Source organism: Pezoporus wallicus, unplaced genomic scaffold (genome assembly GCF_028554395.1).
Source record: "Pezoporus wallicus isolate ANWC-B61680 ecotype Strahan unplaced genomic scaffold, APGP_CSIRO_Pwel_v1 contig_7817, whole genome shotgun sequence".
Lineage (NCBI taxonomy): Eukaryota > Metazoa > Chordata > Aves > Psittaciformes > Psittacidae > Pezoporus > Pezoporus wallicus.
The window spans coordinates 54,447-73,296 of NW_026642258.1; the positions used below are offsets into that span (position 1 = coordinate 54,447).

The 18,850-nt window shown below is 47.7% G+C and overlaps 2 protein-coding genes across 2 annotated transcripts; one reads left to right on the forward strand and one right to left on the reverse strand.

Moving 5' to 3' along the window:
• Positions 1-3,877: 3,877 nt before the first annotated feature.
• Positions 3,878-4,818, forward strand: LOC130609414 (olfactory receptor 1038-like). Its single transcript, XM_057428363.1, has one exon. It carries the CDS (start codon positions 3,883-3,885, stop codon positions 4,816-4,818), a length of 936 nt encoding a protein of 311 aa, XP_057284346.1. The 5' UTR covers positions 3,878-3,882.
• Positions 4,819-15,355: 10,537 nt separating this feature from the next.
• LOC130609415 (olfactory receptor-like protein COR3) lies at positions 15,356-16,441 on the reverse strand. Its single transcript, XM_057428364.1, has 2 exons — positions 16,376-16,441; positions 15,356-16,036 (listed from the first exon to the last, which is right to left on the reverse strand). The coding sequence occupies exons 1-2, from the start codon at positions 16,439-16,441 to the stop codon at positions 15,356-15,358; spliced, it is 747 nt and encodes a 248-aa protein (XP_057284347.1).
• Between the last annotated feature and the right edge of the window lie 2,409 nt (positions 16,442-18,850).

Genomic DNA, 18,850 nt, shown 5'->3' on the forward strand with positions numbered 1-18,850 from the left:
CCGTGTCCACAGCAGGGGGGTTGGAACTAGATGATCTTAAGGTCCTTTCCAACCCTAACGATTCTATGATTCTATGATTTTATGATTCTATTATTTCCATGGTTTTCCCCACTCAAGGTCAGGAAGGCATTGGCAGGCTGCTCCTCACAACTCTGAGACTAAGAAATGAACTGGACATCATGTTCTGTAGGTAATGGAATGCTTTTGGATGTATTTGAGGGGATTCATAGAATCCCAGACTGGTTTGGCTTGGAAGAGAGCTTAAAGCTCCTCCAGCTCCAATCCCAACACCTTCCACTGGAGCAGCTTGCTCTAATCCCCTGTGTCCAACCTGGCCTTGAACACTGCCAGGGATGGGGCAGCCACAGCTTCTCTGGGCACCCTATGCCAGCACCTCAGCACCCTCCCAGGGAAGAGCTTCTGCCTAAGAGCTCATCTCAGTCTCCCCTCTGACAGGTTAAAGCCTTCATGGGGATTATGGGGAGCCTCCTTCTACAGCCACACATGAAAGGAAAGTGCATGTCACACAGATTCCCACCAGAGATCATCCAGATCCCCTGGCAGTGCACACTGGGAGCAAACGCCCACAGTCTGGGCATCATTTTGGCTTCCAATTCTTTCCAGAGCCACATGCTCCCCTTTCCCTCTCTCTCCAGCAGTAAAACCATTCACAGGAGCCGCAGGACACCGTGCAATGTTGCAGATGAGCATCCTCCATTCTCCTCCTGCTGTCAGCTCTGCCACTCTCACCTCCTCATCTCCCTGCTCAATACCAGCGCTGCAGCCACAGCAGGAGATGGATGGGGCCGAGCCTGCTCTGCAGGGCATGGGATATGTGTATGGATGTGTAGGGATGTGGTGGACATAGGGGGGTGTGCACGGATATGGTCCCTCCTTGCTTTGCATCAGTCCTGGTCCCAAATCCTCACACTGCTCACACTGCCCTCATGGGCACCCTGCAGGACATGGGGGGCAGAGGGTCTCCTCTGCGCTATGGACATAAGACAGGATTTAAGATGGACATAGGAAGGATTTAAGCACTGATCCCTAAGAAGTTAAAGCTGAGTCCCAGTTTGGAGGCAGCTCCATGCAGAGCAGGGAGGGGTTTCAGCCCTTGCCCAGTGCCTCCATCACCAGGGCACCAGCAGGGGCAGAAGCCATCAGCATCCCTATGAGAATGTCTCCCATTTCCTGCAGAGCCCCAGCATCCTTCATCCTGCCCCATGGTGAGCAGTGAGGTGCTGGAGTTTGCAGTTTGAAAGAATGCAGGTTTTAAGTCTTAATGCAGGTTTTAAACTATCACCTGGAGATGCTGACAGTTTTGGAAGATATTTTTGACAGGCTAGCAAGGAGCCAGGTAATAATGGTAAGTGTAGATCAGAAAAGACCAAGACGTAGGGGAAAAAAATAGCCACTACGGGCAATAAAGGCGTGTAGATAAATCAGATTGTCTGTGGTCTTGTTGCACAAACAAGTCTTAGGAAGAAAGCAAGACTTGGAAATGATTCCAAACCAAGCCTGCAAGCCTAAGGAAGAGGCTGGGGAAACCAAAGTGCTTGGTAAAAGTGAAGCTCTGGTGTCCTCTGTCACAAAACCAGCAGATAAACATCGTCCCAAAGATACTTCCAAACCAAAGTGTTGCCAGCCTACTGAAGACTGAAAGTCTAATGTTATAGTTGGTAAAGGAAAAGGCACTAAGGAAAAGATAACAACACTTGAATGTAAGGATCAATTTGTTACTCTACTTTTCATCACTGAAAAACTACCTCCTAATTTGCTCATGTAGGGACATGTTCTGGATGGAAAATGACTGTCAGAGCAGTGAGCTCTGGCTGGGCTGTCAGGTGCAGAGGGTGATGGGTTCTACTGTGCAGGAGCCTGGGGTCTGCCACAGGGGTTTGTCTCCTTTATCTGTCTAAACAGAACCAAGGGAGAACTCCCTGGTGCAGGGACCATCTCACAGTACCTGAGCAAGAGAAGCAGGGCAGGAACAGAGACATGGACCAAGTTCAACCAAGGCTCCAGAGCATCAGGAAAGCTGGTGATGAGGAGGCAGATTCAAGACCAAGCCAAGTCAGGTCGAGTCAATCCCTTGTTCAGGATCAGGTGAAAAAATTGCTAGAAAGATAGATGAGAAAACCTAGGTGACCACCAAAAGATTGCATAGGTGTGCTGAACTCCTACTGAACTGGAAACCAGAACTGCTCTAGTAAAGCTCAATCTGCCTGTTCTGAGCTTAAATAGAGATGGGGAACAACAGGAAGAGGGTGGGGATGGAGCCCAGCTGAGGCTGGTCAGGGGGATAAAGGCCTATTAGTTCAGCCTGGGACAATTCCTCCCTGCCTCAAAATGCCTGTTTTTCATCTTTGAATACAGTGGAAGTCCAGAGGCACCCGCTCAGCTGTTGGACATCCAGGCACTACATGTGGGTAACCCCATTTGGGCTGGAAAACTGGGTTCACCCTCCACAGAGGGACATCAGCAGCTCCAGAGATGGAGTCACTTGTTCTTCATGTCCCTTTTGAGAACTGTGTGCAAGATCTGGAATGTCTCTAAACCCATTTTCATTGTGTCAGTATGTTCAGACCAAAACATTTGCACTGTCCACAAGTATGTCAGAAGCATCCTATGAGCTGCCTATAACTGCTGCTGTGCAGCTGTTCTCAGGCACGGCTCATACACTCCACATCTCTCAGATGCCCAAGCACCACAATGCATTTCAGAGGTGATTTCACACCCTTTGCTTTTCCTTCTTTTTGTTTTTCTCTGACAAAACATGAGCAGCCCTGGAGGCTTCCTCCCAGGAGAGCACATGCAACTGTATTTACAGCCTCAGCACCACAAGCTGGGCTCTTGGTGTCTGGCAGGAGCTCACCTCTCTTCACATCAGGTGCTTAACAGAGCTGATGCTGGCACATAGATGTTCTCTGCTGCATTGGGGATAAATCCTTGGCTCCCAACACTCGGTGGCAGAGGGAAGGCACAAGAGGTAACACCAACACAAAGCAGAGCCTCACCTGCACTGAGGCAGTGGGCTTGCGTCTGCATGTTCTTGCATCCTCTTTGGTAAAGCTGTGTCAGAAAACAGCCTTACCAATGTGGGTTTTCTTTATAAGAAGAGGGAGTAATGTCTGATGCAGGTTGTGTTTCCTTTGCATAGGCAGCTAAAGCAGATGCACTAATTTGTTCAAGTGTTAAATGAGGAGGAATCTTACTTTGTTATAAAGAAATAAAAATTTCAGATTGCCAACAGAATATAATCACTAACAAATCAGGATTTGGAATCAGCGCGTTTTAAATATCAACTCTGTTTTTAAGGAAGCAAATTAATGCCCATGGGTTTAGGATGATTTATTGTCCATTTAACCAATGTTAATGTTATCTGTTGTTAATGATCTCAAATAGTTTGATAAATGTGATTTGGTGACATGAATGATAATTAGAAGTCAAGGCAATATACCTAGAGGACATTAATGTGTAAAATGGGATTTCACTGGGACTGGGACTTTCCAGGTTTACATTCACTGCTATGAGGTCCCTGTGAGGTGTCTTCCAGCACAAATTGCTGCCAAACCGAAAGTGAATAAAGATCTGATTCTTTCAGCATACCTGAAAACACACGTGTTTGAATAAATCCATAGTTTTAGGTATCCCAGCAACAAGTGCCATTTGTTGCTTCTACGTGCTCCCTGTCCTATTGAAAGTACCACAAGTGAAAAACATACATATAATGTGGGATAGAAAATACAGTAAACTATATTAATTCCACCAGAACGTCAAAGTTAAACTAGTGACTGACTGTAGTTAGATCCACTCCTGAATATCTCTGTTTAATCAGTATGGTGTTTTAATTCCTTTTGTCTCAGCAGGTAACACCTGGTCATGGGAGGAAATCACACACAGACTGAATTCATCCTGTTGGGAATTACAGACAACCCATATGCACAGACCCCACTTTTTGTCTTGTTTCTATTGATTTATATTGTCACTTTGGTGGGGAACTTTGGGATCACCGTCTTGGTTCGGGTGTCTCCCAGCCTCCACACCCCCATGTACTTCTTCCTCACTCATTTTGCCGTCATTGACATCTGCTATTCCACAGTCATCTCCCCCAGGATGCTGGCAGACCTGTTATCAGAGGACAAAACCATTTCTTTCACTGGCTGCATGATGCAGTTCCTCACCTTTGCTTTCTTTGCTACTATTGAGTGTCACCTCCTGGCCATGATGGCCTATGATCGGCACGTTGCTATCTGCCAGCCCCTGCTTTATGTGACCATCATCTCCAGCCCTGTCTGTTGGCAGCTGGTAGCATCATCCTACCTATTTGCCTTCCTCACTGCCATCACCTACACTTGGTGCACGTTTGGAGGTTCCTTCTGTGGTCCCAACCGCATTGACCACTTCTTCTGCGAGCTTTTCCCTGTGCTAAAGCTCGTGTGCTCTGACACGCACAGCAGTGAGATGGTCATCTTTGCCTTCGTCACCATCAATGCAGTGTGTGCAAGTGTGGTCATTTTGCTCTCCTACATCTCTATCATCCGCACTGTGCTGAGGATGTGCTCAGCACAGAGCAGGGCCAGAGCCTTCCACACCTGTGCCTCCCATTTGATGGCTGTTTCCATGTACTTTGGGACAGGATTCTTCATGTACCTACAACCTCCTTCTAGCCACAGGAGCCTGGATAAGGTGGCCTCCATCTTCTATGCTGTGCTCATCCCCATGCTCAACCCCTTCATCTACAGCCTGAGGAACAGGGAGGTGATGGGGTCTCTGGTGAAATGCAGGAGGAGCTTTTTCAGCTGCTGGCAACACTGAAGCGTTCTGTCATCCAGGACATGAACAGTTCATCTCAAGTGAGAAAGCCTATAGGGCACTAAAACAAAGGGATTTTTCCCAATAATCCCCATGATTTGATGTAGATTCTTCCACACTTCCTGCACAAAACTCAATTACAGTTTTTAATGAGATATAGATCCCCCAAATCACATCTTCCTTCCTTGGAAGGAAACCAAAAGGAGAGGAACCTCATACTTCATTTCACTTCATAGTTAGCAGCCTGTAGGAAGAAATTACCCTGAATTATCCCAGGCCTCTTTTCCTCACAGAAAACACCAATCAGCTTTATTCAGTTATAACTTTTGTCACTGATAAAGATCTATTTTTCTTGCAAGATTCTTGACCTTGTCCCTCAGCTCCAATAAAATTCCTCACTCTTACCTGTGAGCTCTTTATTAAAGCTGCTGGGGTGGGAGGGAAGAGGAAGTGTAGTTTTACATTTGCTTGCTGAAAAAGAGTCAGAGAAAAGGTTTCAAAAGATTCATTGCATTTGTTTGTGCCTTTCAAGGAACAGAAGCTGGTGGGAATAAAGATCTCAAGCTGCGCCTTTGAATGTTAAAGGGAATCCCTCCCCAGGCTGCAGCTTCATAGGAGATTTCATTTAAAGGAAAAAGTTATAGACAATATAATTCATAATGGAGGATGATGAACTGTGCTGAGACCACCCAGTGTTAGGGACATTTTGGGCACATCAAGATCTCCTCCCATTCATTTTAAGTGGTGTTTTACATTCATCTGAAATAACCTTTTACCTAAATGGTGAGAGAAATGGAATTCCACTTGGAGATAAGCACCCATATCCCATGTCCATGCCCTGCTCATGCTCAAGCACACCGCGAAAACCAAATTGTCTATTTCACATTAGAATTAAGTTTGTCGGAAGCTTCCATAAATGAGACAACAAAGAATTGATGGTGACTGAGAGCTGTCTGGGTCTCAATAAAGCCAAAACACACTGATGGGGGAAAGTATCTTTCCCTTACCTGCTGTGAGTGGCAATTAACTTATATTGGGAAAGTATATGGATGGTGAACAGAATTTTTATGTGCTCAGAAAAACAACAGTATGAAAGCATAAACTGTCATAGGTGTGGGGGCAACGTGGCTTCGACCTGCAGTCAATGAAGGAGCCAGAATCTGTATCATTAAATGCTAAAGGGCTTGGCACCTTGGATATCAGAGGGCTTCCTTCAAAACTTTCACCATATCTTGTTTTCTTCCATTTTGTTGGATATTTTGGCTTACACTATACATATAGAATCATAGAGCCACAGAAAGCCCAGGCTGGGCCTCAAAAGATCATCTGGTCTGAGCTTCTGTAGAAACAGGAGTCTAGATGTGCAGTGTCATGTGTAGGGCTCATCGCTGCTTGTTGAATTACCCCACTCTGGTGTCCTTATTTCCTCTTGTGTTTAAGAAAGTTTCCAAAGCAGAGACAAACATTTACCCAGACTAGATGCTACTTCACTAATAGAGGTCTGGATTGCCATAGTCTTGTGTAGTGGAACCTGCTCAGTGAGCTGGCAATAGAAACCTCAGTTTAAGATGCCGGGGAGGCAGCATGGTGAATTCCAGCAACACAAGAAACAAGAAATGAGAGCATCATTGAGAATTCTGTTTTTTGCAGAGAAGGGATCTATAAAATGCATTTCCCACATCAAATACATGAGAGGGGTCCTCTGCATAAATGGTTCTGATACCTCAAATAGCAAGCACCTTTTGGGCAGGAAGAGCTGGACATGGGTCTCTTTGCCCTGTGCTTCAGGTGCTGTTAGATCAGCCTAAATGTTTTGGAGAAGGATATTGGTTTTTGAGGAGATGATTCAAAACTGGGCCTCTATTGACATGAACATTAAAGATGATATTCATATGACAGCCTTGTTAACCTAACAATTAGTTAGCAATTCTCATCTTTAGATACCATATAGTCCCTTCAGATCATCCAGTCCCAACCCCCTGCCACAGGCAGGGTCACCTTTCGCTAGAGCAGCTTGCTCCAAGCCCCTGTGTCCAACCTGCCCTTGAACACTGCCAGGGGTGGAGCATTTACCACTGCTTTGGGTAACCAGAAGTCATGAAGTAACGTGTGTCTGTTCCTGAGCTGTCCCAGTTATTTCTTCACGATGATGTCCGCACCACACAGACATAATTCCATAGTCCTAGACCATTATCCCAGTGAAACATTCACATGAGCATGGGTAGGTGGATCAGATTGGATGAACCATGTCAGGAAGCATAAAGGCATCTGGGACAGAGTTCAGTTGCCTGAACATTGACTATTAACACCATGGAAATGCCCCTGGGGCTCCCTCTGAGCTTTCACATGTGGCTCCAGAATGACCCAACCCTTCTGAAGGTTGCAGGATGTACATGTCAAGTGCTTGCCAAGGTCCTGGGCACTTCAGGACAGAGGAAATGGCACCACATTTCTATATAAGGGAGACCAAACCTGACCTGGGGCATTTCATTGCATCTGTCTCCTTCCCTGCAACTTAAGTGATAGTTTCCACCACCACTTCTAGGAAAACATGCAAAGAAAGTGGTTTCTTAGTCCTTCAATTATCTTATATGTTTTCCCCCTATATGAAGTTTTAGTCCAACTGAAAGGAAAACTAAATTAACTCTTTTAAGACTGTTGGGAGGAGGGATTAGGAGTTCTGAAGTAGTTTCACATTCTTCAAATTTAGATGAATAAAAGTTGAGTCATTCAATCACAGTTTTGTGTCTCCATCTGTGCTCAGTGAAGGTGTGTTTCTGTATCTCTAGTATTTGTTCAGATAAAAAGAGCAGTTTCAAGAGTTCAAGTTTGAAGACACAAACACACAGAGCGTCCTTCCCTCACTGTGTTTCCATCCCCATCAGAGGCTGGGGTCAGGCTGCATGAACTGGGCTCCTTTTAGACTCATTGAATCAACCAGGTTGGAAAAGCCCTTCAAGCTCATCCAGTCCAAGCACTTCCCAGCCCTGTCAAGGCCACCACTAAGCCATGGCACTGAGGGACTTGTCCATAGGGTGTGTGAACACTTGCAGGGCCGGTGCCTGCAGCCCTGCCCTGGACAGCCTGTTCCAATGCCTGAGCACCCTCTGGGGCAGGAATTGTTCCTCAGCTCCAACTAAACCTGCCCTGGTGCAGCCTGAGGCCATTTCCTCTTGTCCTGTCTTTTGGATTAAAACAAACTGAAAATAGTTTTGAGGGGGCAACTGATGCAGTTTGACCTCTAGGAGGCCTTCAGATCCTGACTGGAATTAGTTTAATCCAGAGAAAGCTATTCTGACATGCATATACATGTCCTTCTGATGTTCAGACCTGCTCTGGACCACATCCATCCTCACCAGCTGTCCTAGGATGTGATAAAACATCCTTTTATTCCCAACCACCCTAGAAGGGACCTGACTATCTCATAACTAGACAATGAACTGCAAATGTTGAGTCAGGTGACCCCATTCCCATACTTATTCTCCAATACTAAACACATAATGGTAGGAAAACCACATTTATGAAACCCAGTCAGGCACGGAGGATGGATGTAGTGGACTTCAACTTGCCTCACAGCTTAAGAGACACAAGCAAATCCATCCCAAGGCAAATAATGACAAGAAGTTTAAAGTATGAGGTGTCCTTGAGCAGGTCCAAAGGTGAGGAGAAATGCAATGAGCTTCCCCAGCTCCCTTTATTAGGGGTCAAAAGCAGGAAGGGACCAAGCACCCCATTAGGAAGAACCACATTACCTGCACATGCCATGAAGACAGGGATGTGTCTTTAAAGAGAGAGTAGGACCAAGCTTGCATGGGCACAGAAAGCCCTCCAGCAGGCCCGAAATCCAGGCTTTCACAATACAAGCACTCACAGCTATTTCCATCACAAGTGATGCTGCTCACTTTGCCAAAGCAAGAAGTGGTCCTTGGGGACCAACCACCCTTCCAGGAGCCATCAGCTTTAACAAGACCTTCTGGGGTTTAGCAAGGAAGCTTCCTCATCACCATGAAAGCTTCTCAGAAGACTTGGATGTGACTTCCCTCATTCTTCATAACAAGCCATCAGAGATTAATTAGCTGGGGATAACAAGAAACTTTCTTCTTTGTTAACAAAGTTCACTTCTATAGGTGCACTGCTTGACAGAGGTGGCTCATGGCCAAAGCCAGAGGGTTGAAGGGTCAGTGTGTTGGCATGCTTGTGTATTAAGGACAATTTCATGGGCCTGGATCACAGAATCCCAGACTGGTTTGTGTTGGAAGGGACCTTAAAGCTCCTCCAGCTCCAACCCCTGCCACGGGCAGGGACCCCTTCCATAGAGCAGCTTGCTCCAAGCCCCTGTGTCCAACCTGGCCTTGAACACTGCCAGGGACGGGGCAGCCACAGCTTCTCTGGGCACCCTGTGCCAGCGCCTCAGCACCCTCACAAAGAAGAACATCTTCCTTGTCTCCAACCTGAATTTCCCTGTTTCAGTTTAAACCCATCACCCCTTGCCCTATCTATACAGTCCCTGAAGAAGAGTGAAATTCAACATGCCATCAAGCATGGGAGAGGCAGCATGACCAGGGTCAAACTAGATCCATCACCCATCAAACCCTTTTGTACCTGCTTGGTTAAAGAGGAAGGTGGTGGTGGATGCAGTGCCTGCAGCTCCTCCTGGAGACCATGCGATGGGTTGAAGGAGAGATGCTTGGGAGCAGGATGCTCCAGGCTGGCTGGTGGAGGGGTTTTATCTCACAGGAAGCATTACCTCAGAGGCTTGTGTTGTGCAAACTGCTCTCCCAAAGGACCCTCCTCCATCGGATAATTAGTTTGACTTGATCAGCAAAACAACCTCTCAATTCCTGTCTCCCCAAACTCCTTCTGGCTGCACCAACACCTCCAAGACCAGTTCTGCTGCAGAGACTACCCAGGAAGACAGGCCCAGGACAGTTTGCTTTGCATTTCCCCATCTATCACACACCTCTTCCTTTCAGTGTTTCCCTGAGGAAGCCCTTTACATCCACAGAGATCATCTAATATTGCATTGAAGGGAGCTGAAAACAAGCACAACAAAGCATCCTCTGTGTGGATGGGGATGGGGAGTCCTTTCCATCAGATGCATTTATTTCCATACACTTGACTAGTGATTGTACAACACTTTGGTCAAAAGCATTGGCTCAAAACGTGGCTGCTTTGAGGATATAGCAGGATGAAGTCAGATTTCCCAGTCTTCATCTGAAGAACCCTGAGTGCGGGTGTGTCCCGAATGCTTCTCATGAAGAGACATTATAAAACCCTTAGTAGAAATATTAAATGATAACCTTGTCCCAGACATTTAGAAAAGACAAAGGATGGAGCAGATAGAAGAGAAAACGAAGTTATGCAAATGTGGGGAAGGAAGAAAGAGAAGAATGCAGATGGCTTTAGATGTTTTCAATGTCAACCTGTTTTTCTGCTGGAAGGCACCAGACTGACAGTCCAGGAGATGCACTGGAGGAGGGTAGAAAAGGATTTCTGAGTGGTTTTGAATGTCTTTCTTCCCCATTGGGTACTGGGCTAAAGCAAAGGCTTGTGAAGTGGGAAAATCAATATAACAGGGGGAGAAATAACCCTCAATCAAATTTACAAAAGAAGAATAATTATAATTCAAAGATTATTGAAAAGAACTACATGAAGGCAAAAAGAGGCACTGAGAATACCTGGGTGCACATGTCCAGGGTGAAAAATGCAGCTTGAAGTCCCAGAAGCAGACAGCTGGGTACTGCACTTGCTCTATCAAGTTCATCAGGGGACCCAGGCCAGCAGCACCTTGGGTGTTCAGGGGGAAGGAGGACCCCAAATCCCCCCTCCTAACAGCACTCGGGCCCTTTACACCCCTACTTAAATTCTCAGCAGAGCAGAGGCTCAGATATGACTCGTCCCCATTTCCCACAAGGGCTTTGTTGACCAACAGACTGTCAGAGCTTTATTTCTTAGAATCACAGCCTGTTTTGGGTAGGAAGGGACCTTAAAGCTCATCCAGTTCCAACCCCTGTCACGGGCAGGGACACCTTCCATAGAGCAGCTTGCTCCAAGCCCCTGTGTCCAACCTGGCCTTGAGCACTGCCAGGGATGGGGCAGCCACAGCTTCTCTGGGCACCCTGTGCCAGCGCCTCAGCACCCTCACAGGGAAGAGCTTCTGCCTAAGAGCTCAGCTCAGTCTCCCCTCGGGCAGGTTCAAGCCATTCCCCTTGGCCTGGCCCTACAGGCCCTTGTCCCAAGCCCCTCTCCAGGTTTCCTGCTGGCCCCGTCAAATACTGGAGCTGCTCTGAGGTCTCCACACAGCTTCTCTTCCCCAGGCTGAACAGATCCAATGTTCTCAGCCGGGCTCCATATGGGAGGAGCTGCAGTCCCTGAGCATCCTTGTTGCATCTCTGGACTTAATCCAGCAGCTCCATGTCCTCCTTGTGCTGGGGACACCACAGCTGTATCAAACCCTTTGTTCCTACCCTCAGTTCATCATTGAGAAGATGCTTATGAAGTAGGCAATGGAGACAATGGTCACTGCCTTACCTCAAGGCTGAGCCTCCTTTTTGTGGGCACTACTTTCATTTAGTACAATTTAGACAGAAAAAAAACATGCTGTTGTCTCAGTCCTGCTATTAAATACCTGATTCTTATTTGGATGAATTATTGAAGGCTCAGGCCACGCTTAAAACCATCTGAACCTGTTTGAAGAGAACCATTCGTTGTGCTGGTTCTCCATACCCTGCACTTGCTGTGTGATCTCCTTATCTGTAATAATGACTGATAACGACCAATGATGGCCAGTAATGCTCAATTCCACAATCACATATCCCACATATTCCTTCCTTACCTCCACAGTACTGAAGGGCTCCAAATGTGCTTTCAAACCCTGCAGAGATGTGGCAGCAGCTTTCGCTCCCACAGCCTCCTCAGAGCCCCCTTCACCTCCTTGTTCCTCAGGCTGTGGATGAGGGGGTTGGGGTGAGGATGCAGTAACACAGCGACACCAGCTTTGCCTGATCCCATGAGGATGCCTCATGAGGCCGGACGTAGGTGAGATAAGAAGATAATAACAATTGAATGTAAGGATCAATTTATTACTCTACACACCTCATTCAGAAGGCTATCTCCTATTTTGGCCATGTAGGGACATGATCTGAATGGAGATCTGGACTGCCAGAGCAGTGAGCACTGGCTGGGCTGTTGCGTGCAGAGGGTGACGGGCTCTACTCTGCAGGAGTGACACAGGGGTTTAACTTTTGAATCTCTATAAACAGAGCTAAAGGAGAACACCCTGATGTGCAGGGACCATCCCACAGCACCTGAGCAAGAGAAGCAGGGCAGGAACACAGACCTGGGTCACGTTCAACCAAGTCTCCAGAGCATCAGGAAAGCTGGTGATGAGGAGGCAGATTCAAGACCAAGCCAAGTCAGGTCGAGTCAATCCCTTGTGCAGGGTCAGGTGAAAAAATTGCGAAGAAGATAGACGAGAAACCCTAGGGCACCACCAAAAGATTGCATAGGTGTGCTGAACTCCTACTGAACTGGAAACCAGAACTCCTCTAGTAAAGCTCAATCTGCCTGTTCTGAGCTTAAATAGAGATGGGGGAACAATAGGAGGAGGGTGGGGATGGAGCCCCAGCTGAGGCTGGTCAGGGGGATAAAGGCCTGTTAGTTCACCCTGGGACAATTCCTCCCTGCCTCAAAATGCCTGTTTTTCATCCTTGAATACAGTGGAAGTCCTGAGGCACCCGCTCAGCTGCTGGAATTCCAGGCACTACATGTGAATAACCCCATTTGGGCTGGAAAACTGGGTTCACCCTCCACAGAGGTGACATGGTGCATTCCAATGTAAGGAGATAAGTGCTTCCCTAAGGACATTTGAGGTGATTCCTAAATCCAATCACTAAGTACCCAAAGAAGGGGAGGTAGCTGCTACCCAGCATTTGCTCAGCTGCCTTTAAACCAGATTTAACTACAGTGAAAGCAGCTCCACCTGAGAGTGGGGAGCTAAAGCCATTAGGAGCTCCTCAGCAGGAATGCCAGAAGCCAGGCACCTCATTGCCTGCTCATCATGACCCAGCAGGAAGATGCATTGCAATGCTGGCTGCTGCTTCTGCTTCCTGGAGCATCATGTGCTGTTTGCTCTGCTCTCATGGTCAGATGATAACCCCATTGAAGGCAGTGGCAGCCCTTAGACACAGCAAACCACTGGTTTCCTTAAACACACACAACAAGGAGCAAAAAGCTTTCCCTTCTGAGAGCAGCAGCTCCACTGTGAGGCCACAATGAGCAGTGATAGGGTTGTAGCCACAGACTTGTGTTTTTAAGACACTAAAAGCTCATGTTCCTGTTTAAACACTTGGTGATGGTGAAGGAGAGCGCAGCTGGACATAAATTCATTGAATATTGTTGTAGAAGGCACCAGAGAGACCTTAATGTGGCCTTTGAATACCTTAAGAGGGACTACAAGAAACCTGGAGAGGGGCTTTGGAAAAGGGCCTGCAGGGACAGGACAAGGGGAATGGCTTTAACCTGCCAGAGGGGAGACTGAGATGAGCTCTTAGGCAGAAGCTCTTCCCTGGGAGGGTGCTGAGGCGCTGGCACAGGGTGCCCAGAGAAGCTGTGGCTGCCCCATCCCTGGCAGTGTTCAAGGCCAGGCTGGACACAGGGGCTTGGAGCAAGCTGCTCCTTCCATGTGGAAGGTGTCCCTGCCCGTGGCAGGGGGATGGAGCTGAATGAGCTTTAAGGTCCCTTCATCCCAACCCATTCCATGATTCTATGATTTCAGGGACAGAGAAAGGATTAATGGTGTCACATTCTTTTTGACTTGATGCCACCAGCAAGTTCTCCATGTGCTTTATCTTGAAGATGAGGGTAAATCTGAGATTTCCTGTTGGGAATTTGCAGCATGGGAAATTCCCGTTAGAAACAGAGGGAGGGGGAAAACTCCACTTTAAGAGCAGTCAAACACTGATATAGAGGCCAGGGAGGGTGTGAAACCTCTGTCTTAGGTTGTCCCAAAGCCTGAGGAGGACAAAAACCATCATCTGGGTTAAATAATAACCGGAGAATTATCAGGAAGCTTTGGGAACAAAGCAGGATTAAGCTGATTGATCCTGGGTGCCTGTTAGGTGTGGGTTGTTAAGGAATCAGCAAACACTTTGATCCTGGATTGATTCAATTCAATCATGGAGCTTCTCCCTCCAGCCCAAGTTATTTCATGTCTCTAGTACAGCCCTAAGGCTCAGCCACGGCTCCAGGTTTCACCATGGTCCTGGCAGTGGCTGCAGCTCTATGGGCTGAAGTAATGCACACAGTGCAGTATTTTGGGGTGGTTTAGGGTTGTGTCCATCATCATTCAGCTCTCTGAGCAGGAAGGCAGCAGGAGAGGCGTCAGGGCAGGCAATGCCATTGCTCCAGGCTGCCATGGGCTGCCACGTAGGAGGTCTGAAGGCTGATGAGCAGCACCACAGTTCCTGCGCTCTGTTGTGATCATGGAGATCATGGCTTCTATTGCTGCCAACAGGGGGATGGAAAGCAAAGGTGCAGAGAGTAGATGGGGATTCCTTTATATTTTCTGCCCTTTGGTGTGGATTCATCGCTATCACGTCTTAAAACACTTTCAAAGCGTTTTCATTCATAACAGAGGTCACACAAGTACCATATTTCACTTAAATTCTTTGCTGTCTGAAACGAAATGAGGTGAATGGTGCTGGAAATCATTGAATGAGGTTTGTACATCAAAAACGAATAATACTGCCTGCATGGCATCACACTTATTTGCTGTCATCTCTATTTCTCTTGCTGAAGGTATTTTTGTCCTTTTCTTATTTTTGTCCTTTTCTTAAGGCTTTCAATGAATTTAACAACGCTGTCTAGAAATGTAATTTGATTCAGTGCAACAATAGAATTCACTCTCTGTTTATTCTCATTTGCCAAGCAAAAGGGAGAGCAAAAAGGAAAAGAGCTTTAAGCTCATCAAGCTCAACCGTTCCCCAGCACTGCCAAGGCCACCACTAACCCATGGCACTGAGGGCCTTGTCCATAGGGTTTGTGAGCACTTGCAGGGCTGGTGACTACAGCCCTGCCCTGGGCAGCCTGTTCCAATGCCCGAGCACCCTCTAGGGAAGGAATTGTTCCTCAGCTCCATCTAAACCTGCCCTGGTGCAGCTTGAGGCCATCTCCTCTTGTCCCATCCCTTGTTCCCTGGGAGCAGAGAACAGTCCCCTCCTGGCTCCATCTTCCTGTCAGGTAGGTGTAGAGGGCAATAAGGTCCCCCCTTATCCTAAGATGAAGAGACTTGTAGTTGTCTACCTGAGTCTTGATTAGGTGAAATAAATGACTAATTAACCAACTAGGTGAAATTAACTATTAAATATATTTATCAAAGTTTAGAGAATGAAATTATCTGTATTCTCAGTCACATCAACCAGTGCATCACATAAGGCTGGGTGCAGATGACCCCCAACATGTTATCCATACTTAACCAAAAGCTGAGCATCTACCCTCTACATTTCCATTCTATCGGGCCCTATATTTGGAGAGTTCAAGATCATTTTATTTTTGTGAGCCTCCTCAACGCCTCCTTCACCTCCTTATTCCTCAGGCTGTAGATCAAGGGGTTCAGCATGGGAGTCACCACGGTGTAGAGCACCACAGCCCATTTATCTGCTGCTCTTGAGCTGTCTGAGCTGGGGAATGAATACATAAAAAAGCATGCCCCATAGAGGATGCTGACAGTGGTGAGGTGGGAGGTGCAGGTGGAGAAGGCTTTGTGCTTGCCCTCGGCTGAATTGATGCTCAGGATGATGGCGATGATGGCCACATAGGAGAGCAGGACAACCAGGATGCTGGACACAACAAAGAGAGTTGCTGCAGTGGTCAGGATGATGTGGCTGAGGGTGGTGTCAGAGGTGGAGAGTGAGATGAGAGGGGAAATGTCACAGAAGAAGAGGCTGATGGCGCTGGAGCTGCAGAAGGACAGGGTGGACATGCTGATGGTCTGTCCCACACCATTGGTCAGCCCCACGAGGTACGAGCCAGTCACCAGCTGGGAACAGCACTTTGGGGACATGACAAGGGGGTACAGCAGGGGATGGCAAATGGCCACGTAACGGTCATAGGCCATTGCAGCCAGCAGGAAGCATTCAGTTATCCCAAAGATATCATAGATGAGGACCTGAGCTACGCACGCAGCATAAGCAATGCTCTTCTTCTCTGCCACCAAGCTAACCTGTGTTGATTAGTTTGGAGAACAAGTGTACCCAGAGGAGATGACCTCAGCTTGAGCGAGCAGCAGGACTTTGGGCTCCCTTAGAGCAAACCACAGAACAACCCCACCTTTCACATCCACTTTTGGAGCATTTCTGAGGTATTTAAATCTCCATAAGGGCCATGGTTGACATTATCATGGCAGGTAGATGAGGGGAACCTCGCCAATGGGAGCTGGTACCAGCATCCATCAGCTGGCTTTCCACCCATCTTCATCAGTCATAGCTGCTCAGTAGCCCCTTGCTAACGGTGAGGTAAATGCTGTCCTCTACTTCTTGTCCATGCAAACATCAATGCTCACCTCACCCAAGGCACTCAGATTGGTCAGGCGTGACTTGGCCTTGGTACCTCTGTGCTGGCTGCTCATGGTCACCCTCCTGTCCTTCCTCTGTGTGGTGACGGCTTCCTGGGGAATTTGGTTCTTCACCTCAGTGGGGATGGAGGCAGCCCCAGTCCTTGTTCTCTCCCCGATGATGACATTCACCTTCTTCCACCCATCGTGTTGGAAGCACAAGAGACAAAGGAGAGCCTGAGGGAGCGGTGCCCAAAAGTGGAAGGAAGGAGATGGGGAGGAACAGTGAGGAGTGTGGTAAAGGACTGAAATGGGCAGCAACAGGGGAAAAGGGCCCTTCTGAAGGGATGCTTTAGGGTTGCCCCTGTCGCTGGTGGCTCTGATGGATGCTCCCAAGCCCATCACAGAATCCCAGCCTGGTTTGTGTCAGGTTAAAGCCTTCATGGGTGTTGTGGGGAACCTCCTTCTACAGCGAAACATGAAAGGAAAGTGCATGTCACACGGATTCCCACCAGAGATCAGCCAGATCCCCTGGCAGTGCACACTGGGAGCAAACCCCAACTATCTGGGCACCATTTTGGGTTCCAGCCCCTTCCAGAGCCACATCCTCCCCTTTCCTTCTCTCTCCAGCAGTAAAACCATTCACAGGAGCTGCAGGACATGGTGAGATGCTGAGGATGCGCCCCCTCCATCCTGCTCCTGCTGTCAGCTCTGCCTCTCACACCTCCTCATCTCCCTGCTCAATACCAGCCCCAGAGGCACAGCTGGAGATGGATGGGGGAGAGCCTTCTCCGCAGGGCATGAGATATGTGTATGGATGTGATGGACATAGTAGGTGTACACGGGTATGGTCCCTCCTTGCTTTGCATCAGTCCTGGTCCCAAATGCTCACACTGCTCACAAAGCCCCCATGGCCACCTTGCAGGACATGGGAGGCAGAGGGTGTCCTCTCCATTATGATGGCCATAGGAAGGATTTAAGCACTGATCCCTAAGAAGTGAAAGGTGAGTCCCAGTTTGGATCCAGCTCCATGCAGAGCAGGGAGGGATATCAGCCCTTGCCTCCATCACCAGGGTACCATCAGGGGCAGAAGCCATCAGCATCCATATGAGAATGTTTCCTGTAGAGCCTCAGCATCCTTCACCCTGTCCCATGGTGTGCAGTGAGGTGCTGGAGTTTGCAGTTTGAATGAAGTCATAATGCAGGTTTTAAGCTATCACCTGGAGATGCTGACAGCTTTGGAAGATATTTTTGACAGGCTAGCAAGGATCCTGGTGCTAATATCCAGTGTGGATCAGAAAAGACCAAGACACAGGGAAAAAAACCCAGATACTAAGGGCAATAAAAGAGTGTAGATAAATCGGATTGTCTGTGGTCTTTCTACACAAACCAGTCATAGGAAAAAAGCAAGACTTAGAAATGGTTCCAAACCAAGCCTGGAAACCCAAGGAAGTGGCTGGGGAAACCAAAGTCCCTGGTGTCCGTGAAGCTCTGGTGTCCTCTGTCACAAAACCAGCACAGAAACGTTGTTCTAAAGCTACATTCAAACAAAAGTGTTGATAAACTACTGAAGAATGAAAGTCTAATTTTATACTTGGTAAACGAGAAGGCACTAAGGAAAAGATAAGAACGCTTGAATGTAAGGATTAATTTATTGCTATCGTCTCCTAATTTGCTCATGCAGGGACATGTTCTGGGTGGAGAGGGACTGCCAGAGCAGTGAGCACTGGCTGGGCTGTTGGGGTGCAGAGGGTGATGGGTTCTACTCTGCAGAAGCCTGGAAAGTACCACAGGGGTTTGTCTCCTTTATCTGTCTAAACAGAACCAAAGGAGAACACCCTGGTGTGCAGGGACCATCCCACAGCACCTGAGCAAGAGAAGTAGGGCAGGAACAGAGAACTGGGCCAAGTTTAACCAAGGCTCCAGAGCATCAGGAAAGCTGGTGATGAGGAGGCAGATTCAAGACCAAGCCAAGTCAGGTCGAGTCAGTCTCTTTTTCAGGATCAGGTGAAAAAATTGCAAGGAAGATAGATGAGAAAACCTAGGTGACCACCAAAAGATTGCATAGGTGTGCTGAACTCCTACTAAACTGGAAACCAGAACTCCTCTAGTAAAGACTAATCCTACCTGTTCTGAGCTTAAATAGAGATGGGGGAACAATAGGAGGAGGGTGGGGATGGAGCCCCAGCTGAGGCTGCTCAGGGGGATAAAGGCCTATTAGTTCAGCCTGGGACAAATCCTCTCTGCCTCAAAATGCCTGTTTTTCATCCTTGAATACAGTGGAAGTCCAGATGCACCAGCTCAGCCTCTGGACATCCAGACACTACATGTGGATAACCCCATTGGGGCTGGAAAACTGGGTTCACCCTCCACAGAGGGACATCAGCAGCTCCAGAGATGGAGTCACTTGTTCTTCATGTTCCTTTTGAGGACTGTGTGCAAGATCTGGAATGTCTCTAAACCCATTTTCATTGTGTCTGTATG

Bases quoted from the DNA above. Each gene is read 5' to 3' on its own strand.
- LOC130609414 (XM_057428363.1), top strand. From the start codon at position 3,883: ATGGGAGGAAATCACACACAGACTGAATTCATCCTGTTGGGAATTACA.
- LOC130609415 (XM_057428364.1), bottom strand. From the start codon at position 16,441: ATGAGCAGCCAGCACAGAGGTACCAAGGCCAAGTCACGCCTGACCAAT. The intron at 16,037-16,375 runs GTGAGCATTGAT...TAATCAACACAG, and splicing joins ATCTGAGTGCCTTGGGTGAG to GTTAGCTTGGTGGCAGAGAA.